The sequence below is a fragment of the Zootermopsis nevadensis genome, unplaced genomic scaffold (genome assembly GCF_977971745.1).
Source record: "Zootermopsis nevadensis isolate Lab colony 2312 unplaced genomic scaffold, Znev_1.0 Znev_ptg000012l, whole genome shotgun sequence".
NCBI classification, from domain to species: domain Eukaryota; kingdom Metazoa; phylum Arthropoda; class Insecta; order Blattodea; family Termopsidae; genus Zootermopsis; species Zootermopsis nevadensis.
In genome coordinates, this window is record NW_028259144.1 from 14,652,407 (window position 1) to 14,669,546 (window position 17,140).

Sequence of the window (17,140 nt, forward strand, 5' to 3'; positions counted from 1 at the left end):
CAAGTTTCTGTGAGTGCAGAGGCGACTCATGCAGCTCATGTGGGTTTTTCCCGGTCCATAGTCGAGAATTCTGGGCATTGACGTACCCATCGAGATTGAACCACGCCTCGTCAGACCAATACCAATCATCCAGTTCCTCCCCATCCGGCGTTACAGATTCCATGAACCACTGACAATAAGCTTGACGAAGTTGCAGGTCTCCAGGCAGCAGTTGCTGGACGGCACGGATTTTGTAGGACGGAGAGCCCGGACTGACTTGAAAGGCGTCGAACGGACTTCCGGGGGCTCGCAGCATATCCTCTGTTAACACCTTCGGTCGACTGCTTCTCGATGCGTCCTCGACTTTCCCTGTCTCCTGAAACTTGTCGTGTAGCCGCATGATGGAGGATTTGTTTGGAGCAACTGTTCCGTACTTTTCTGACAAGGCCTCCTGCGTCCTGACATAACTGCCGGAGCGGATGTACTGCGTGACAATAAATATACGTTGCTGCAATGTGTACCCCATGGCTACTCAATGTTCTTTACCACCTGGACAAAAAAACAATTACTTATGTTGAACAGCAACATGCATTTCCCCATAAGGTTGCGTGACTTTCTGAACACTCTGTAGTTCACAACTAAAGGCAGACTTCTTATTCAGAAACTAAAAGTATGTCAGCTATTAAAGAAGGTTAATTTCTATGATAACCAGAGTTCGCAACAGGTCCCTCCCTATTGGGAACCACACGAATAGTCTATATTCTCACGTCATAGTTATGTAACTAACATAAATTTACGTATTTTCTCCCATCCGTTAGTAAGGCTTCAAAGTGATTTCTCTCCCTCATGTGGTTCACAAAATAGAATTTTGAAAGTATTCTTACACCCAGTACGTAATCTGTCTTTCATATCATCACTAGAAAAGTCTCAGATAAAGAGTAGAAATCTTGGAGTTCTTCGATACGTAAATTTCTCTTCTCCTTTTCTTGTTTGTCTCTCTGAGGTCTGATTATTCGATAACTTCTTTTTAAATAAACACTGTCTCCCTTTCCTCTCAGAATGAGAGACGAATCTTATTATTATAATTAAACAGACTTGTTATTGATGTGAGATTCGTGTCGGAGATCCTAGTTGTTTCACTTTGCATCAGTATCTTTGTTAAATGGCCTGCCTATTTCATGAACTTAGTGGCCGTCGTATTATCAGACGCAGGTTGGAGTCACCGAGGATGGGTTTTTGGTACATACTGTTTGTGAACTCAAACGCTAGATGTCAGCACTAACGATCTAGTCATTACTTTGGTCACAAGACGCGAGTTTTCAAAATAACGTACGCTTATGGGTTATCACGAATGTGTAAATGTAGCTTTGTTATGTTCTTCGGTGTACATACAAGGAAGATCTTGCCAAGTGCTCGAGCACTAATTATCCCGGCAAGGATATTGTTTGGTTTATGGCATTCAACGGGAACATGCTTGATATTTCATCACTTTATACATCATACAATGATGTCTATAGTGGATTATTTCTCAAGTAGACCTACTTAATACAATTTTATATCTGTTCAAGTGAATGGACATTAAACAGAGTGTGTATGAAAAGTGAGGTTTCTTCTGACCAAGAATTTATATCTCCAGGATTTCGGGTTTTCACAGCAGTATGAGTGATGAGTGGGTTTCTGGTTTGTCGTGCATATAGTCAACAGCTTGTAAACCAGATTCTGTAGGAATGTGTACTGTGGATGTTAGAGAACTGGGTGCTAAGGACAAATCTGGGGGGAGGGACCGCGAAACAAAGTTTTGGCCCGGAAACCTGAAGGGAAGAAATCACTTGAGATTCTTGTAATAAATGCTAAAACTGCCTATAGCTACCAGCTTTTAAAGAATGATTCTGCTGTACGGAGTTTGCTAGTTTAGGAAGTAAATTGCATTGCAAATGACAATGCTCAGTGCTTACAAGCTTTGGACCTCATCGTACCAATGACACGAACTTCTAATACTGCTTTATTATTTGTAATATTTGAAACTGATTATCAGGATGAGAGTGAGTGGGAGTTTATCCAGAAGTGATGGCTGCTTCTGTCTGTCCCTAGAACAGAATGAAGTGAGCTATTGCAATTAGTTACTAGGTAGGAAAGGAAACTGTCAAAATTGAGTCAAATAACTAAGAGAAACTCCTGTTTTTCATCTCGATTTATGCAATTTTACATAAACATATTATTATAATATTAATTTACAGGCTGAGTGTGACTACACAGACTTGGGGACCTTTTAGATACAATATTATTTTAAGATAAATCTTATGCACACTGTTCCACACTAAAAAAAGTTGTTCATGTTTTAACAACACAACATTGAATTTTTTTCAGAGATTTTGGCCACAAAAACCACTTTTACTTTCGTTCATAAAATAGTTTACAAGTTGGTGACCTAAAAATTGTTGGAAGGACTAAAAACATTTAGAAAAACTTCTTCTTTATATATTGTGTAATGAGGAGAAATTACCTTCAAATATTTAAAGTGTAAGGTGCATATCAAAAGGGATGCAATCAGAGATTCCTCAAGAAAATATTCATTTATCATGGCCCCATAATGCTGGCATGAATATTCTAATAATATGCGTAATATTGGAAACATTATGGCAGTCCACGTAACTTTCAAAGAGGAAAATGGCTTTCAGCATCTCTTGTTTCTTCATGATGGAAGCAGTGGAAACTGTCATCTTCGAAATCTATTGATTAGTTTCTATGACCAACGTCAATATCAAATATTACATTTCTCAATAACTCAATAACGTCTACTTTATAACAGAAATCTTGTATTGTTTTTAATCAAGTTTTTTGTCAATTCTGTCCCACAGTAAACATATCATGAAGATTGTGAGCGCTTTGATATTCTCTGATTATATCCCTTCAGCGATGTTCTCTTGAAATTTGTGTCTGCCATTCAATACCAGTAATAATTACCACACTTGCATTATTTTTAAAAGTACAACAATAATTTTAATTTAATTTAAAAAATTATCAACAGCCACTCAGTCATGGCCTCCTGAAGAACAAGGCCTAACAATGTGCAAAATTAATTTGCTGCTACGTGGTAGGGCATTGGTGCTGCCACTGGCGGCAAATACACAACACTAAAGACGTTCTTATTATAAACTGCGTATTTAATAAGTTCACCGCTAGTGGTAACATCCAGTGTCTCTTACATAGTTTGTGGGCGAGCTTTGTTCGACTACATATTTGTGGGGATCACATTACAAGTTCACAATATAATCAATTTCTCCTTATTTTCTGTTCATTGAAATCCTTCACTGCAGCATATTTCATTACAAAAAAAATGTATTTACTTTTATGACACATTAATCACAAGAAACGTTTATAATAATTAGTTGTGTGTAGAATTCAATCTTCACTACCGTAAAATTTCTGTCAGTGAACAATGGCTTCAAATGAAAAAAATTCTTTGAAACATAATTTGTTGTTTAAGAGTCTAACATTGTGGAAGGTGCACGTGATTAAAAAATTGAGGAGAAATCAATAACAAAATAATTTTATATTAAAACTTTTAGCATATAATACTGCAAACTTTGTTATCCATTAAGCCAATGAAGTCCAGTGTACACAAATACAAGAAATATGTATTCAAGGGTTGAAAATTTAAAGATCATGATCAGCGTTTCAAGATGCAGTTAGAACACAGCACATTCGTCATTGTCTGCTCTTACGTAAATATGATTACAGATTATCCAGTTTATCTGTGCAGCATCAGTACAATTTGATCTCTGCGGGCACTTGCAAAATTGTGCTTTACTCTGAATACTGATCATGTTCTTTAATCTATTTAGGCTAATCTTTAAAAAGACTGTAGCCTACATAACCAAACTTTATTTAACATGAAGATAGTAGCCGATCCCCATTAATTCGTAGAATGGCTTCATGATCATAGTCTACGTGTATTTGAAGCCTCTCTGAAGTGAGCAGATCAGTTTCACGGAATACTTCAACAAGCAGCAGGCTTACTGAAAATGTATTAGGTGTTGTGAGGAATAAATGTAACGAGTTACATTACATGTTATTTCCTACCTTGACTACAATTTGTCTGCTTCGGTATATGAATGATGCACAATAGGTTGTTTAATTAAACTCAAAATTTCCCACTGATATTACCAAATTGAATAGCATAAATCAATCATAACCATGTTACAGCAGGATCTTTAGGCACCTTCCAAGACGATTCGCAACGAAAAGCTTCAACATTTTAATTTTAATGTATAATTTTAGTAGAATATGAACACAAATACGTGGCAGTTCTTGTCTTCAGGTATTTGCAGCCGGCGTTCGGCACGTAACATGAGCTTTTTGGGGATAAGCCACATTAATCGTTGATCCTATTCATTCAACAGGACTAAAACTAAAATTAACTCAGACATAAAGATAACATCAAGTCTTTAAAATTTTGATTCGGCCATATTACTACAGCATATAAACAGTTGGTGACAACAGAATTTGAAGAATCATCATGCAAAAAGGAATTCAAGAACTAACTTGATGTAGAGTAATTTTGAAATGGGCAAATATATGACACACGAACACCCAGCACTGATATGGCAAGTATAAGATTACACCTAAGTATATTTCGCATGCTATCTTTAGCCTGCTCGTCTGAATTTCATCAAAGTAATTTAAACTGTTGGCTGTTCTGTACACCATAAATAAATGCTGGTTATTTGACTATTTTGAAATACTGATGCTATGACGTGTACATAATTTTAAATATTTATATCTTGACATGACTCATATAGGAAAGGTAACGTAAGTATAATTAAGTATTTATCGTAACAGAGTAAGATAATTTCGCTGTTACTCCTAAATTACTAGGAACACTTCAAATTTTACTTTGCAGCAACAGAAAGTACAATGATATTACTATAATGTAAAACTAGCCTAAGAAGAACGTTTTCACTGTATACATGAATCCAGATACTTAAGTAAATGACAGAACCCAGTCATAGCATTCAAATTTCTGTATGATTTACTTGTTGAAATTATACACATTCAGACAAGACCATTCGAATTTTCAACAATATTTTAATAATCAGTAAAAATTATACGAAATCTGCGTCACTGAATGGAGCAAAATGGCTTCTAGAAGGTAGAAGAAATTCAAAAAAGAAAAAAAATCTTTGCCATTCGTATAGCTCAGTGTGAAGTATCTGTAAAACTAGATCTGCACTCTTTGCTGGGCTAATTATTTACAACACTCACGCACACACACTTTGTATTTTTGTACTGGTTCGATTTCCTGTAAGTTCGAACAGGAAATGTGTTACTGCTTCATGAACACTGTCCAGAACAACCTGTCTGCCACCACAAAAATGTGAGTGTCGCTGAAGATAAGATGGCGGCTGGGTTGCAGGAGAGCTATCACGTGTATTCTGACCTCCAGCTCGTCTGAAATGGGCAATATCAATGATTTCATGTACAACGCAACGTTCAGTTACAATACATTTCCGTGCTTCATCAACCTTCCAAACCTAATGAGTGCCTGGCCAATTACAAGTGTAACAACGCGATGCAGCCTTTTCGAGAAGCTAATATTCAAGCATATGGTTAAGATGTTGCCTGATTTTCGTGATCCCTGAGTCAGAAAGATCCAGTACACACCCTCACACCACAATACTTTAAACCTTTGAAGCCGAAGCTCGTCTAAATAATACTGAATAATTCAGTCCGTACCACAAAGAAATCACAACATTTCACCATTACAAAGATCAACTGGTTAATGCTGAGTGAGGAAATAATCTCTGCTTACAGTGAGAATCATATGAAACCCATAAATACAACATAAAGGGCTGTTGATTGTTCGCGTAGATAGGTACATACAGTTGCCACTGGGCTTTTATGGGTTGAAAATATATTATTATTGTTTCGTATATTTTCATATTTATTGTTTTTGTTACGTGGACAGGAAGACACAGATTCTGAACTGTATTGTGTCAAGGGTTTCTCAAATCAAATATTCATTAATGTAATTATGATTTATTAGTGAAAACATTTCCGATAATTTAAACTAATATTGAAAATGTACAATCTATACGCTTGAAATGCAAAAACTAACAGCAACAACACAATTAACAACACTGTCATGGGTTAAGCCCAGTGGCCTAGCTAGTACTTCATTTCTGACGTGAACTAAGTTGACCTAATATGCAATCTGATAAAGTAATCCCTATAAAAAAATGTTAGCGTAGAACCGAAAATCTAAGCCAAACTTCGTGATGTATTCAGTGGTTACAACTCGAGCTTCGCATCGGGACCCCTGAGGTTCATATTTTGGCCAGGAAGTTGACTATCTTGACTGACTCAGACTCCGAAACCAAATTCTAGGATACTATCTTATGTTAGTTCACGATATCGTCAGTCCATGTATCTTGTATGAAAATGGTTGTCTCCTAGGTTTTTACGCCGTGTAATCTGGTAGAAATTTATCGACGTTTCAGAGATGCCTGCTGTCTCCAACATCAGGGTGACGTTGGAGACCTCTGAAACGTCCGTAAACTTCTACCAGATTACACGGCGCCACAACCCAGAAGAGAGACATCCTTATAATCGCTGCCGTTAAAGCTTGAAAACCCACATACTCTCTAGTTCATCCATCGTTCAAAAATTACACTATTATTCTTAGTATTTTAAGGAACGTCGCTCAGTAATCAAAGAATCAATTAATCCATCATGCAGATACCAAATTTGATTGAATTCAGTTAAGTGGTTAAGTTATGAAACTTGCCAACTCACTCACCATTCCGTTTGACGTCGCTGCAAGTCCCAATCCGCCCGACCCGAGGGCAGATAACGAAGTCATGTGGTGGTGATGCATGCCGGGATGAGGGGGCGGTCCCGGTGGGGGCACAGGTCCCGGGGGACCCGGGTTCATGAACCCTTGGTGATGAGTGTTGTGATACATGTAGTGCGACATGGCGGCGTGGTGTGGATGCAGGTGGGGGTGCACATTGGCGCCGCCTGCCATCGGGGAGCCAAAACCTCCCGTTCCGGCACCAAACCCCCCGGACTTTCCGGTGGGATCTAGGGGCTTGATCATGTCAGACATGACCCCCCCTAAAGACAGACACGAGCCCGGAACACCACCCTTCTTCTTTTTGGATTTCGAGGAAAGCTTCCGGTTCCGGGTTTGGATTCCCTCCTTCTTCATGGTGAGTGGTCGGTTCACCTGGGAACATTTATTGCACGGATTCATGTAACAACGAGCGTTTCATTAAGCACTTTCGTTATAAAGTAGTCTGTGAGGTTGTGAACTGGATTCATTTTGATCAGCGCAGAGGGCAGAACTGTTGTGTGCAAGGCAATGAACCACAGGGTACCACAAGAAACGACAAATTTCTTGAACATAGGTTTTTGCTCCCTGATGATGGAAGCATCATGGACCTCTGAAACGTCGGTAAAACTCTACCACACTACACGGCGCAAAACCTAGAAGACAGCCATCTTCCAACTCACCGCCGTGAAAACCTCAAATCCTACGACTCCACTGGATGGTATTAGTAAACCGTCTTATTTATGAAGCAACCAATAAGCCTGAATAAGCGAAAGACATGGAAAGTGCCTGAGGAGCGTAAACACGAAAAATACCCGAAATATCCCGCTTTGCAGTCAGATTGGCCCCCTGAGTGAGTGGCACAAGCCCACACAACAATCCCATCAATAAACAAGTCGACGCAATTAAAATGAAGTGGGATATAATAATAAAAAGTCTAATGTGGGTCTCGTAACCCCATTTATAATCTTTATGCACCAACAGTGCAACATAATGAAAAGGAGATGATGCTCTTTTGTTACGCTCAATTTGTCGGCCATTTTCAATGTCTGGCTTGGTGTTAATAGAGAGTCATTATCAGCAAGCCACGAGTAAGTAAGGTTCTACTCGAAAACATTGATCCTTCACACTGGCTCACATAAAATTCTTTCAGTACAAACCTAATCATTAAATTTTACGCGAAGCTGCATCCAGGAGTTGAAGTAGCATCATAAATAAGGAAGTAAAATATTTTACGTTAAAGAAAAATAGATATATGAGCAATCCAAACAAATAAATGCTACATGTTCAGTTATAATGATGCGTTAGTGTCATTACAGCAAGATATTTCGTGCAGTCATCAAGTCATCATTCCATTGCCGTGAGAGAGATGCTCTAATAAAACTATATTTTTCGAAGACCTACACTACTAACCCTACAGAATGCAACATGTTTCCTCATGATGATGTTACTTGTTATTAGTATATTTAACGATGACTTTCTCAGCTATATAACTTTAGGTTTTGCAGAGTCAAATAACAAGAATATTTGAGTATTGATGGTAGTAAAGAAAGGACGTAAAATACAGCGGTCTGCTCTTGACTGAAAAATATAAAAGGGCACGGAAACCTTTAATTACAAAATACGACTTTCCGAACATGAAGAGAGTTAACTCTATAAAAAAAAGTCGATAAAAATCCCACGATATATACAACCGTAACGCTAGACGTACAGATACACTCAGATCGCCAGCATAATTCTGAAGAATGAAACCTGATCGTATGGAAGTCTTAAAGATCGACAGCCCTGTCACGGAAATTGAGTTTCGTAATTAATTTCGTGTGTCATTAAGTTGTTTATCCAATCCCCCCTCTCTCCTTTCAAAAACTCTGACGCTCAGCTGAGAAAGTATCTGCTGTCGACGTACATAAAAATGGAAGGACACTAAACTTACTTATAATTCACTACTAACACGCTACGCGTTCGTCATTTGAAATATCGCCAGATATACTATGCAATCGTGTTGAGTCAGAAGTCAAATATCTTAGTTCGAATAAATTCTGACGATAACTGTAGTACAATTGGCACTGGGTTTGTGGTCATTGTCCAACGTCTGGTATTCTGGGGGGGAAAGCTTCTGAAACTCGATCTGTTTCAGTCCGCGACACAGGCTTACACAGTAGTCACACTTTTTGTAACAGACACATCTAAATAGGTACTAATTCAGACCTATTAATTTCCCTTACATCATAATCCCTGATACCAACTAACTAACAAAAGAACTTAGTAGGCAACAGCCCTTCCTTAAAACTCGATAGTCTTTCATTTGGTCAAGAAATATCTTACCATTCATGGTTCTTCAAATGGTATGTTTCCTTCAGCTTTTCAGAAAAACAAAAGAATTTTAAGCATTTTTATCTTCCACATGTATGCTAGATACACTGCTCTTTTATCCTCTTTAAATGACGAAACTAATAATAACTGATAAAGTAAACACATTATGGAGCTCGTCAAAATGCAGTCTTTTCCAAATAAATGCACCCTTTCCTGAAACGACCTCAATATGAATCCAAATTTCACAACCAACAAACAATAACCCGTACAATTATACATTTGACTTAATAAGTAGATACTTTTAAAATAGACGTGAAGATTAAGGATTCTGAACACAATGGCAGTAAGCATTTCACGAATTTAATCTATTGTACTCTCAAATTTAATGCAAAAGTAAAATTGATTTTTTTATACCGTTAGCAAATCCCACACAGACAAAACAACAAATACGATACAAACAAAACGCAATTCCATACTGATTCAAGGGCAACTAACAGGTTTAAATTTGTGCTGGTGAATAAATCATCATAATAAGAATGTCTGGCGGTGTTAGAAATGTCGAAACGTGTGCTACACTACTGGCGAGTGCGTGAAGGCTGACTTATTATGTCATTTAAAATTTAAATCACGGCATGTCCAAGTGCAAATTCATAAACTCAATGGCCAAAATACCTAATGATTCTGATACAATCGCAACTACAACTTGTATAAATGCGTCTAACAGATTCTCAGCAACTCGAGAGCAGCTAAACGGATTTTCACGTTTGATGTCGGATCTACATTCCGACTGTGGTTAAATCGGACGGACACCTCACATGAGGACTAAGACGCTTTAATGCGAGTGGCATGTGCGTTAAGTCGCTTTCATATTCACATTCATCATCATCACCATAAACAAAGTTTTCCACAGATAACAAACTCAGTCTCAATAGAAGAGAAATGTATCAGAGCAGAAATTTGGAGAAAATAAAATACAGTTTCACACCTAATACACTCTTCTTTAAATCTTAAGGTTTTTAAGGCAGCAAACAGAAGGGATTCTTATGTTGTGTCATCCCACTCAAGAACAGTAGGATTCATTGTGTTCATATTTTATTTTGAAGCTCCTTGTTCGTCCGCCAATTGGCACATTCATCGCCCTGATGACGGGGACAGTATGACCTCTGAAACGTCGGTAAACATCTACCAGACTATACGGCGCAACAACCCAGAAGACAGAAATCTTCATTTTTATAATATTTGGCGAAGGCCTGAACATCGCGAACTTCGTCGTTGTTAACATTTTCTTCAGCATATTGCCACTTCAGCCCAATCATTTTCTTTAGGACCCTGTTTTCAAACATTCTCGTTCTGTTTTTTTCACTTAACTTGAGACCAAACACTAATCACTATTAGAAGTATGTAGCAATAACTAGACGGTCAACGTATTTGAAATCTTGTATACAGTGGACCCGTCCCTGACTTAGCTAAATAATAAGCCACTTATTTGACCAGCGGGGGGCGCCGTTGCACTGATTCTTACAAGTTTCTGCCCCCTTCCCTTTGCCGTGCCTAGAGGAAGAGAGAGACAGAACGAGACAGGGTCCGTGGGTCGACCGGGGTTACACTCGTCTCTCTTTGTGGAAGAACGGCGTCTGTCACATTATAATTGATTCGTCCTCTTGTACGAAATTCTGAAACATTTTCTCGTACCATTAAACAATGTATTTATTCATTTAATGGCGGAAAGGAATAGAAACACCTCAGACGAATATTAGGTATTCACGGCGGCTAAGATTAAGACGCCTGTCTTCTGGGTTGCATCGGTGTGTAGTCTGGTAGAAGTTGACCGACCTTTCAGACTGACTTTGTGTGTGCTTCAATCACCGTAAAGCTAGCACTAAAAGTTACGACATATTTCTGAGATTGTTTTCCTACTGCCGGATAGTATGACAGATATCCCGAATGTATGATTTGAGGTTATCACAGCGGTGAGTATGAAGATTTCTGTCTTCTGGGTTGTTGCGCTGTGTAGTCTGGTCGATGTTAACCAACGTTTCATAGGTCATACTGCCTCCGTCATCAGGGCGATGAGAATGAAGATTTCTGTCTTCTGGGTTGTTGCGTCGTGTAGTATGGTAGATGTTTACCAACGTTTCAGATGTCATATATAAATCGCCCTGATGACGAAGGCAGTATGACCTCAGAAACGTTGGTAAACATCGACCAGACTACACAGCGCAACAACCCAGAAGACAGAAATCTTCATAGTCATCGCCCTGATGATGGTGGCAGTATGACCTCTGAAACGTTGGTAAACATCGACCAGACTACACAGCGCAACAACCCAGAAGACAGAAATCTTTATCCTGAATGTGTTTCTTTCTTGTTCTCCTCAGTGCCTAACACAGACCACGATCGCCTTCTTTAAGTAATTTTTGGATAAATTAATGTGGCCCAACAATTTTGAACCGCGATAACAGCTGGGAGAACTATATGCAAATAAGACTACAATAAAGCCCAATATGCTGTAAACTACCCTCTAAACTACAGCATATCAGCTATAAAACCCAATTACCAGTTTCAATCCCTCAGTGGCATGATACTTCTGATATTTTTCTAGTATTTTCTCCCTCTTAGTGACGAATGACGGTACAACTCCTTACAAAATCTACTACCGCCACCTCCAGCCACACTTCCTTATCACAGGGATGATCTTTTAATTAACTATTAACGCACCCGAAGTATTATAATCTTATTGGCTATACTCTAGCCTTATTTGCTGGTCCGGAAATATTAGTTGCTTATCATAAACCCATTTTGCGCTAACTCCGATTCCACATTCATTAATCACAATCTTAATAGGTCCAGTCAAGTCCACTCGTTTCCTTAGTTACAGTATCCTTTTAGCAGAAATGCCACACGGATATTTGTACGGTCAGGAGTCTTAAGTGTTGAAATAAGGCCACAGCGCAGACACTTGCCACGTGATGCGGGTAAACTTTTAATTAAACATTATACCTTCAGAGACCTTCGTAATTTGTTCTCTTCATTAAAGGGTGGGCGGGTCATGTGGAACGAATACATGAGACGAGAAATACTTTCGAAATTTTGAATAGAAGGTCCTGAAAAAAAACCGCCTTGAAGGTCAAGGTTCAGGTAGGCGGATGACAGCAGAGTACAACCTTGTCGTTCGCAGGGGGAACGTTGTTGAAACCCCGCCAGACGGTTAAACCGCGATGTGAGAACTTAAGACCTTATAGGAAATATGGAGTTAGGGGAACCAAAGACACCAAACATGACATTTAATATGCATAAGTAATTATTAATAAATATTAAAACATAACTGGTGTTTATTTGTATGACGGCGTGCCTGGCTGAAAGTTGACAAGGAGATCGAAACAAGGTCACTAATCAACTCTAAAACCTGCGAAAATTACAGTCGCAGTACACTCGATGTAGTACAATATTTACGTAGCCACTGAGACAAGCGAGCAGATGCGCGTTGTTATTTCGTACGTCCGCGAAAAAGCGAGGGATCTGAGCCGCGGTACAGAAATATTAACGCAATAATTCTTCTACTTATAAGTAAAATCACGATGTGCAAACCCGCGAACGACGAGGGGCTTCTGTGCTGAACCAACAATCGGGTTACACAAAAGACACGGCATTTTTTGACTAGCTGAGTGAGTATTTGCTTCTCAGTACGAAACCTGAGCCATGAGTTCATTAGTGCCATACGAATAGGATCGAACGTGTTTCGTTTCCAGCACTTATTCCAAATGGACCACCGCAAACATCCTGAATGCCTTTAGTGACACAATTTCATTTGTTTCATTACCTGTTCAAAAAAGAACACATTCAAGTGAAAGATCAATTAACAAATTCGCCTTAATTTAAAAATAATCTCAGCTTCCGCAGGGAGCCACTACTGTAATAAATAGACAATGAAGAAGTTAGGAAATATATGCACAACGTAGAATCAACGATTATGGCGCATATTTGATCTTTGGTCTACATGAATGGCGTCAGTGACGTCAGAGTTGTCTGGAGTAAAATGACCTTTGATCCCAGCACCACAATACCTACAGTACCTACGCCCCTGTCAGCAGATTCCAAACTCTTGTTTTTATCCCACACAAAGACAGGGGCTTTCGAGAAATGGGTCTCTTTTAGTTTTATAATAGATTGGCACTTGAATTATCGTAAGCAGGACGGAACAAATTAAATTATTGTATTTAATTGTTCAAAATCAGAATTATTTAGCATAATAATAATAATAATTCTAAGGAAAAATGACAAAATTCTAAGTCTTTACAGCACACTTATGGGTTAATTACGACTTCACTCTTACGTGTAACAAATCATTTATTTGTTTTAAGGTTTCTAACGCTTTAATACGTAGACGTAAACTGAACTACAATCCATGGAGCAGAGTCCTTCTTGGAAAGCCGAAAGTCGAAATTCGTAGCCTTTCACGCAGCCAGAAGTTTCGTTACCAGGTTCACCACAAGAGTGCGCCACATGTCTGTCGTTATCTTCTTCTGTAACACTTCGTAAGACGCTGGACGTTTTTCGACAAGGAGTTACCAGTCACATTTTCAACCCCAAAACTGGAAGACCACCCTGTGTCAGCTGTTCGCGACTGATTTTTCAGTAATTTCAACATACTCGAAATTTCCCTACAGATCTGGAATATATTTCCTCACGTGTAAAATTGCTTTGCACCTTGGGTAACAAATTGTCTTACGCAGACATGTAGGGCTATAATGATTTTCCGATTCGAATATATGCCATTCTTGCTCTGAACACGACTGAACACGCGAGTCCAACATGCGGTGTGCTGTGACGTATATGTAAATCCTGGAACTAGAATCACTTGTAACATTCGGAAGTCGCTTCAAGAAATGATGGATTAGTCTGCTCCCAGCTGGACACCGGTCCATTCACACCATACGACGCAAATCAATTACAAATTCGAACAAAATATTAAATTAAATGCGATAGCCCTACATGTCTTAAGAAAATGTCTGCAGGTAAGTTCACGTGTCTTTCAGTTCTGAGAGGACTTGTTTCACTAAACTGTGTTTGATAAAATACGTAATAGCAAAGTCGCGCGTTGCCCGGTCTTCTTTCGGTTTAACTGCGAGAGCAGAGCAATACCGCGTTTTCTTATGTGGCGGCACAGTCGCCAAATATTTCTTTCTGTACGGACACATCAGCTTAAATCGTTAGTTAGTTCTAAACATAAGATCACACGTCTCACTGAGTGGCATAGACACATTTTTAAACAGTTCAGTTAGTCAAGAAATTGCTGCAGTTATGGAACACAAAATATTGAAACCGTCATGACAAAATCTAGCGATTCGATCTCATTCTCAGTCAGTTCAATACAGTTCATATCTTCACAAAAATCTAAAATCCGTTTTAATATTATCCCATCACCTACGCATAGGGCTTCCAAATGAGCACTGCCGAAGATATTTCACACGTGTAATGTAATTTATTTCTTCAGATCCTTAAACGTGCTGTACGCCTACATAAAGTACACGTCCCGATATAAGTACATAATTTTAATCTACTTAAGCGCCTACATCCTTGATCTTGTGAATTCATATCATACCTTCACAATCACTGAGCCTTCGCATCAACCGAGTAATAAATACATTTTGTTACAAAACAACAAAATTAAAAAGCAACGCTTCAAAAATATTTTACAGTACAAAGTAAATAATCAATACACAGCCAGCGAGCGTAAACGCTATTAAAATTCGTTTCAGTGTAAGAGATCGTAAACGTTTAGGGATAATTTGGCGATTGTAGCAAGGATTCATAAACCAACAGCGTTAGGAGCAGGAGAAACTGATTCCAAAGGGTTCTTCACGCAGGTGATTCTCGCACTTGTCACCCGATGTCGCTGCTGAGCAACAGTTTGTTTGAGCAGTGACACACGATACCCACTGTCGCGCGTTGACCCTGATCATGCGCGATGTCTACCTCCCATTAAAACGCGACAGACAGACACTAAGAGGCCCATAAGGAAAAACTTCACGTGCTCTAGAGAGTCAAGAACACCTAGAAAGCAGAAAAACGATGTCGCCATTTGAGAAGCTGGCTACACCAGATGACAAGAGCATGCCGTTTCAAATTAAGTTTTACAATAAGCACTTTTAATGTATATTTCCAAGGACAACCGAAGTCACATTCGCTTTACGGTAGGCTGTGTGGAGAACTAGTCAGTCATCCAGATGTTTTGCAACTTATTTCCATATGATTCAACTTTGGTTCAGTAATTACTAATTTCACTTTTGTGTCTGTGGTTCACTCACAACTTAAAGCCCTTGAGTTTCAACACATTATTATTATTATTATTATTATTGATATTATGGTACATTATACATTTTATTAATATGATTATTTTGTATTTGTAATATTTATTATTATTATTTGTATGTATTATCAGTGTTTTCCTGCAATTGGCTTCTCGCTGTTGTCAAACACTTTAATAAATGAATTGAATTATTATTATTATTATTAGTAGTAGTAGTAGTAGTATGAACATTTACATTGTCAGCAGGAGCCTAATTTGATGGCTGATGGAATATGTCGATTGCATGCGGAAATACGCGTACATCGAAAGCCACAATCATGTTTCAGAACGGAGTCATATGCAAGTATATGAAGTTATGTGATTGCGGTTCTAAGACCATGATTAAAGCATTTCTCTTCACCGCTTTTGCCAGAGCGCAATCCTGCATAGTTATGGTCACAAGTACGTGATTCCAATGGCAACCGCTTCCGTCTGTACTTAGTCCATCATAAATGCACAACCAATCACCTTGATGGCAGTCCAAGTATCGGTACACACGCATCTGATAAAAGTTTATACTGCAAGGCCCTTTTTACATTCGCCAAAATGGATTTCTTCAGTGAGTTAAGATGAATACACAATCCGATTCTCTGGAGTAATATCGCATCCAGAACTCTTCATTTTATGCAATACTTTACTATCAATTGTGTGGACCTATCTTAGACCCTAGTTTGAGAAGGGGATTTAATTGTGGGCTTGACAAAAGCCAAACAAGGCCGAAATAACAATAATATTAATAATCACTGTCTCCAGTCAAGTAAATTCAGGCCACACCCTCTTTAAAACACATTTACCGACGGTTAGATCTTCAGTGTGTTAGTTACCATCCTTTTAGGTTCTCCGACTAGAATTTTGCATTTCTAAAATCCTCCATGCCCCCCTCACATGCAGATACAAATGCCTTATCCAGGCATTTGAAAATATGTAGACCAATATAAATAATCGCCATCGATATCATCGGTTCATTTATTAGGGGTTTGTAAAAAAAAATGTTGACTTAGTCCAGAGCGAATTAAGTGCACGAATCACAATTTGGTTTTCCGTAATAATTCTACACCGCAGTTAAATATGTCTTAACATTTAAGACATGTCTTCGTGTATTGTTTATAATCAAGCTTCATTTTTAAAATGTTGGAACATAAAAACAGTACCAAGAACATTTAATCTCGGATTATGTTCTGAGAATTTAAACGACAAGAACTACATTCTATATCACAGATTAGTAAATCAAACTCTATTCAAGACAAAAATACGGCACAATTATCTTCCAAAAAATTTGCTATAAAAATAAATTATATTTCTGTGTCGTCAAGAAGAAGGATACTCAACAGATGATATATTTTTGTCTCTAAATACGACCCTGCATATTTGCTTTGATGAAAAAAAAATATTAAAATTAATGGTAAGAGTCAGTTTAAACTGAACCCCATATGATTTATTTCGAATCTTCATCCCTTACCACTTATTTTTATTTCCTTTAGCCCGTTCTTACACTAATAATTTCCCTACAAAATTTAAACGCACTGAAACACAACATTAAATTGTGTCTTTGTGTAGTTCAACTCAAATTGCCGATTCTTAGGTCATATAACAACGTAACTTCATTAATGGTATGTGGATAAGAATTTGAAAAGCGAAAGTCGTGGACTATTTACAAACGCTTCTGT

General features: G+C 38.3%; 1 protein-coding gene across 2 annotated transcripts in view; it reads right to left on the reverse strand.

The window, feature by feature from the left end:
• Positions 1 to 2,155: 2,155 nt before the first annotated feature.
• LOC110840928 (uncharacterized) overlaps positions 2,156 to 17,140 on the reverse strand; it is a 235,852-nt gene continuing 220,867 nt past the window's right edge. For both annotated transcript variants that reach the window (XM_087348097.1, XM_087348096.1), the window contains 2 exons: positions 6,779 to 7,207; positions 2,156 to 5,430 (listed from right to left, as the gene is read on the reverse strand). In XM_087348097.1, coding sequence (XP_087204223.1) covers positions 5,404 to 5,430; positions 6,779 to 7,207 — 456 coding nt within the window. In that variant the 3' untranslated portion in view covers positions 2,156 to 5,403. The remainder of the gene's footprint in view (positions 5,431 to 6,778; positions 7,208 to 17,140) is intronic.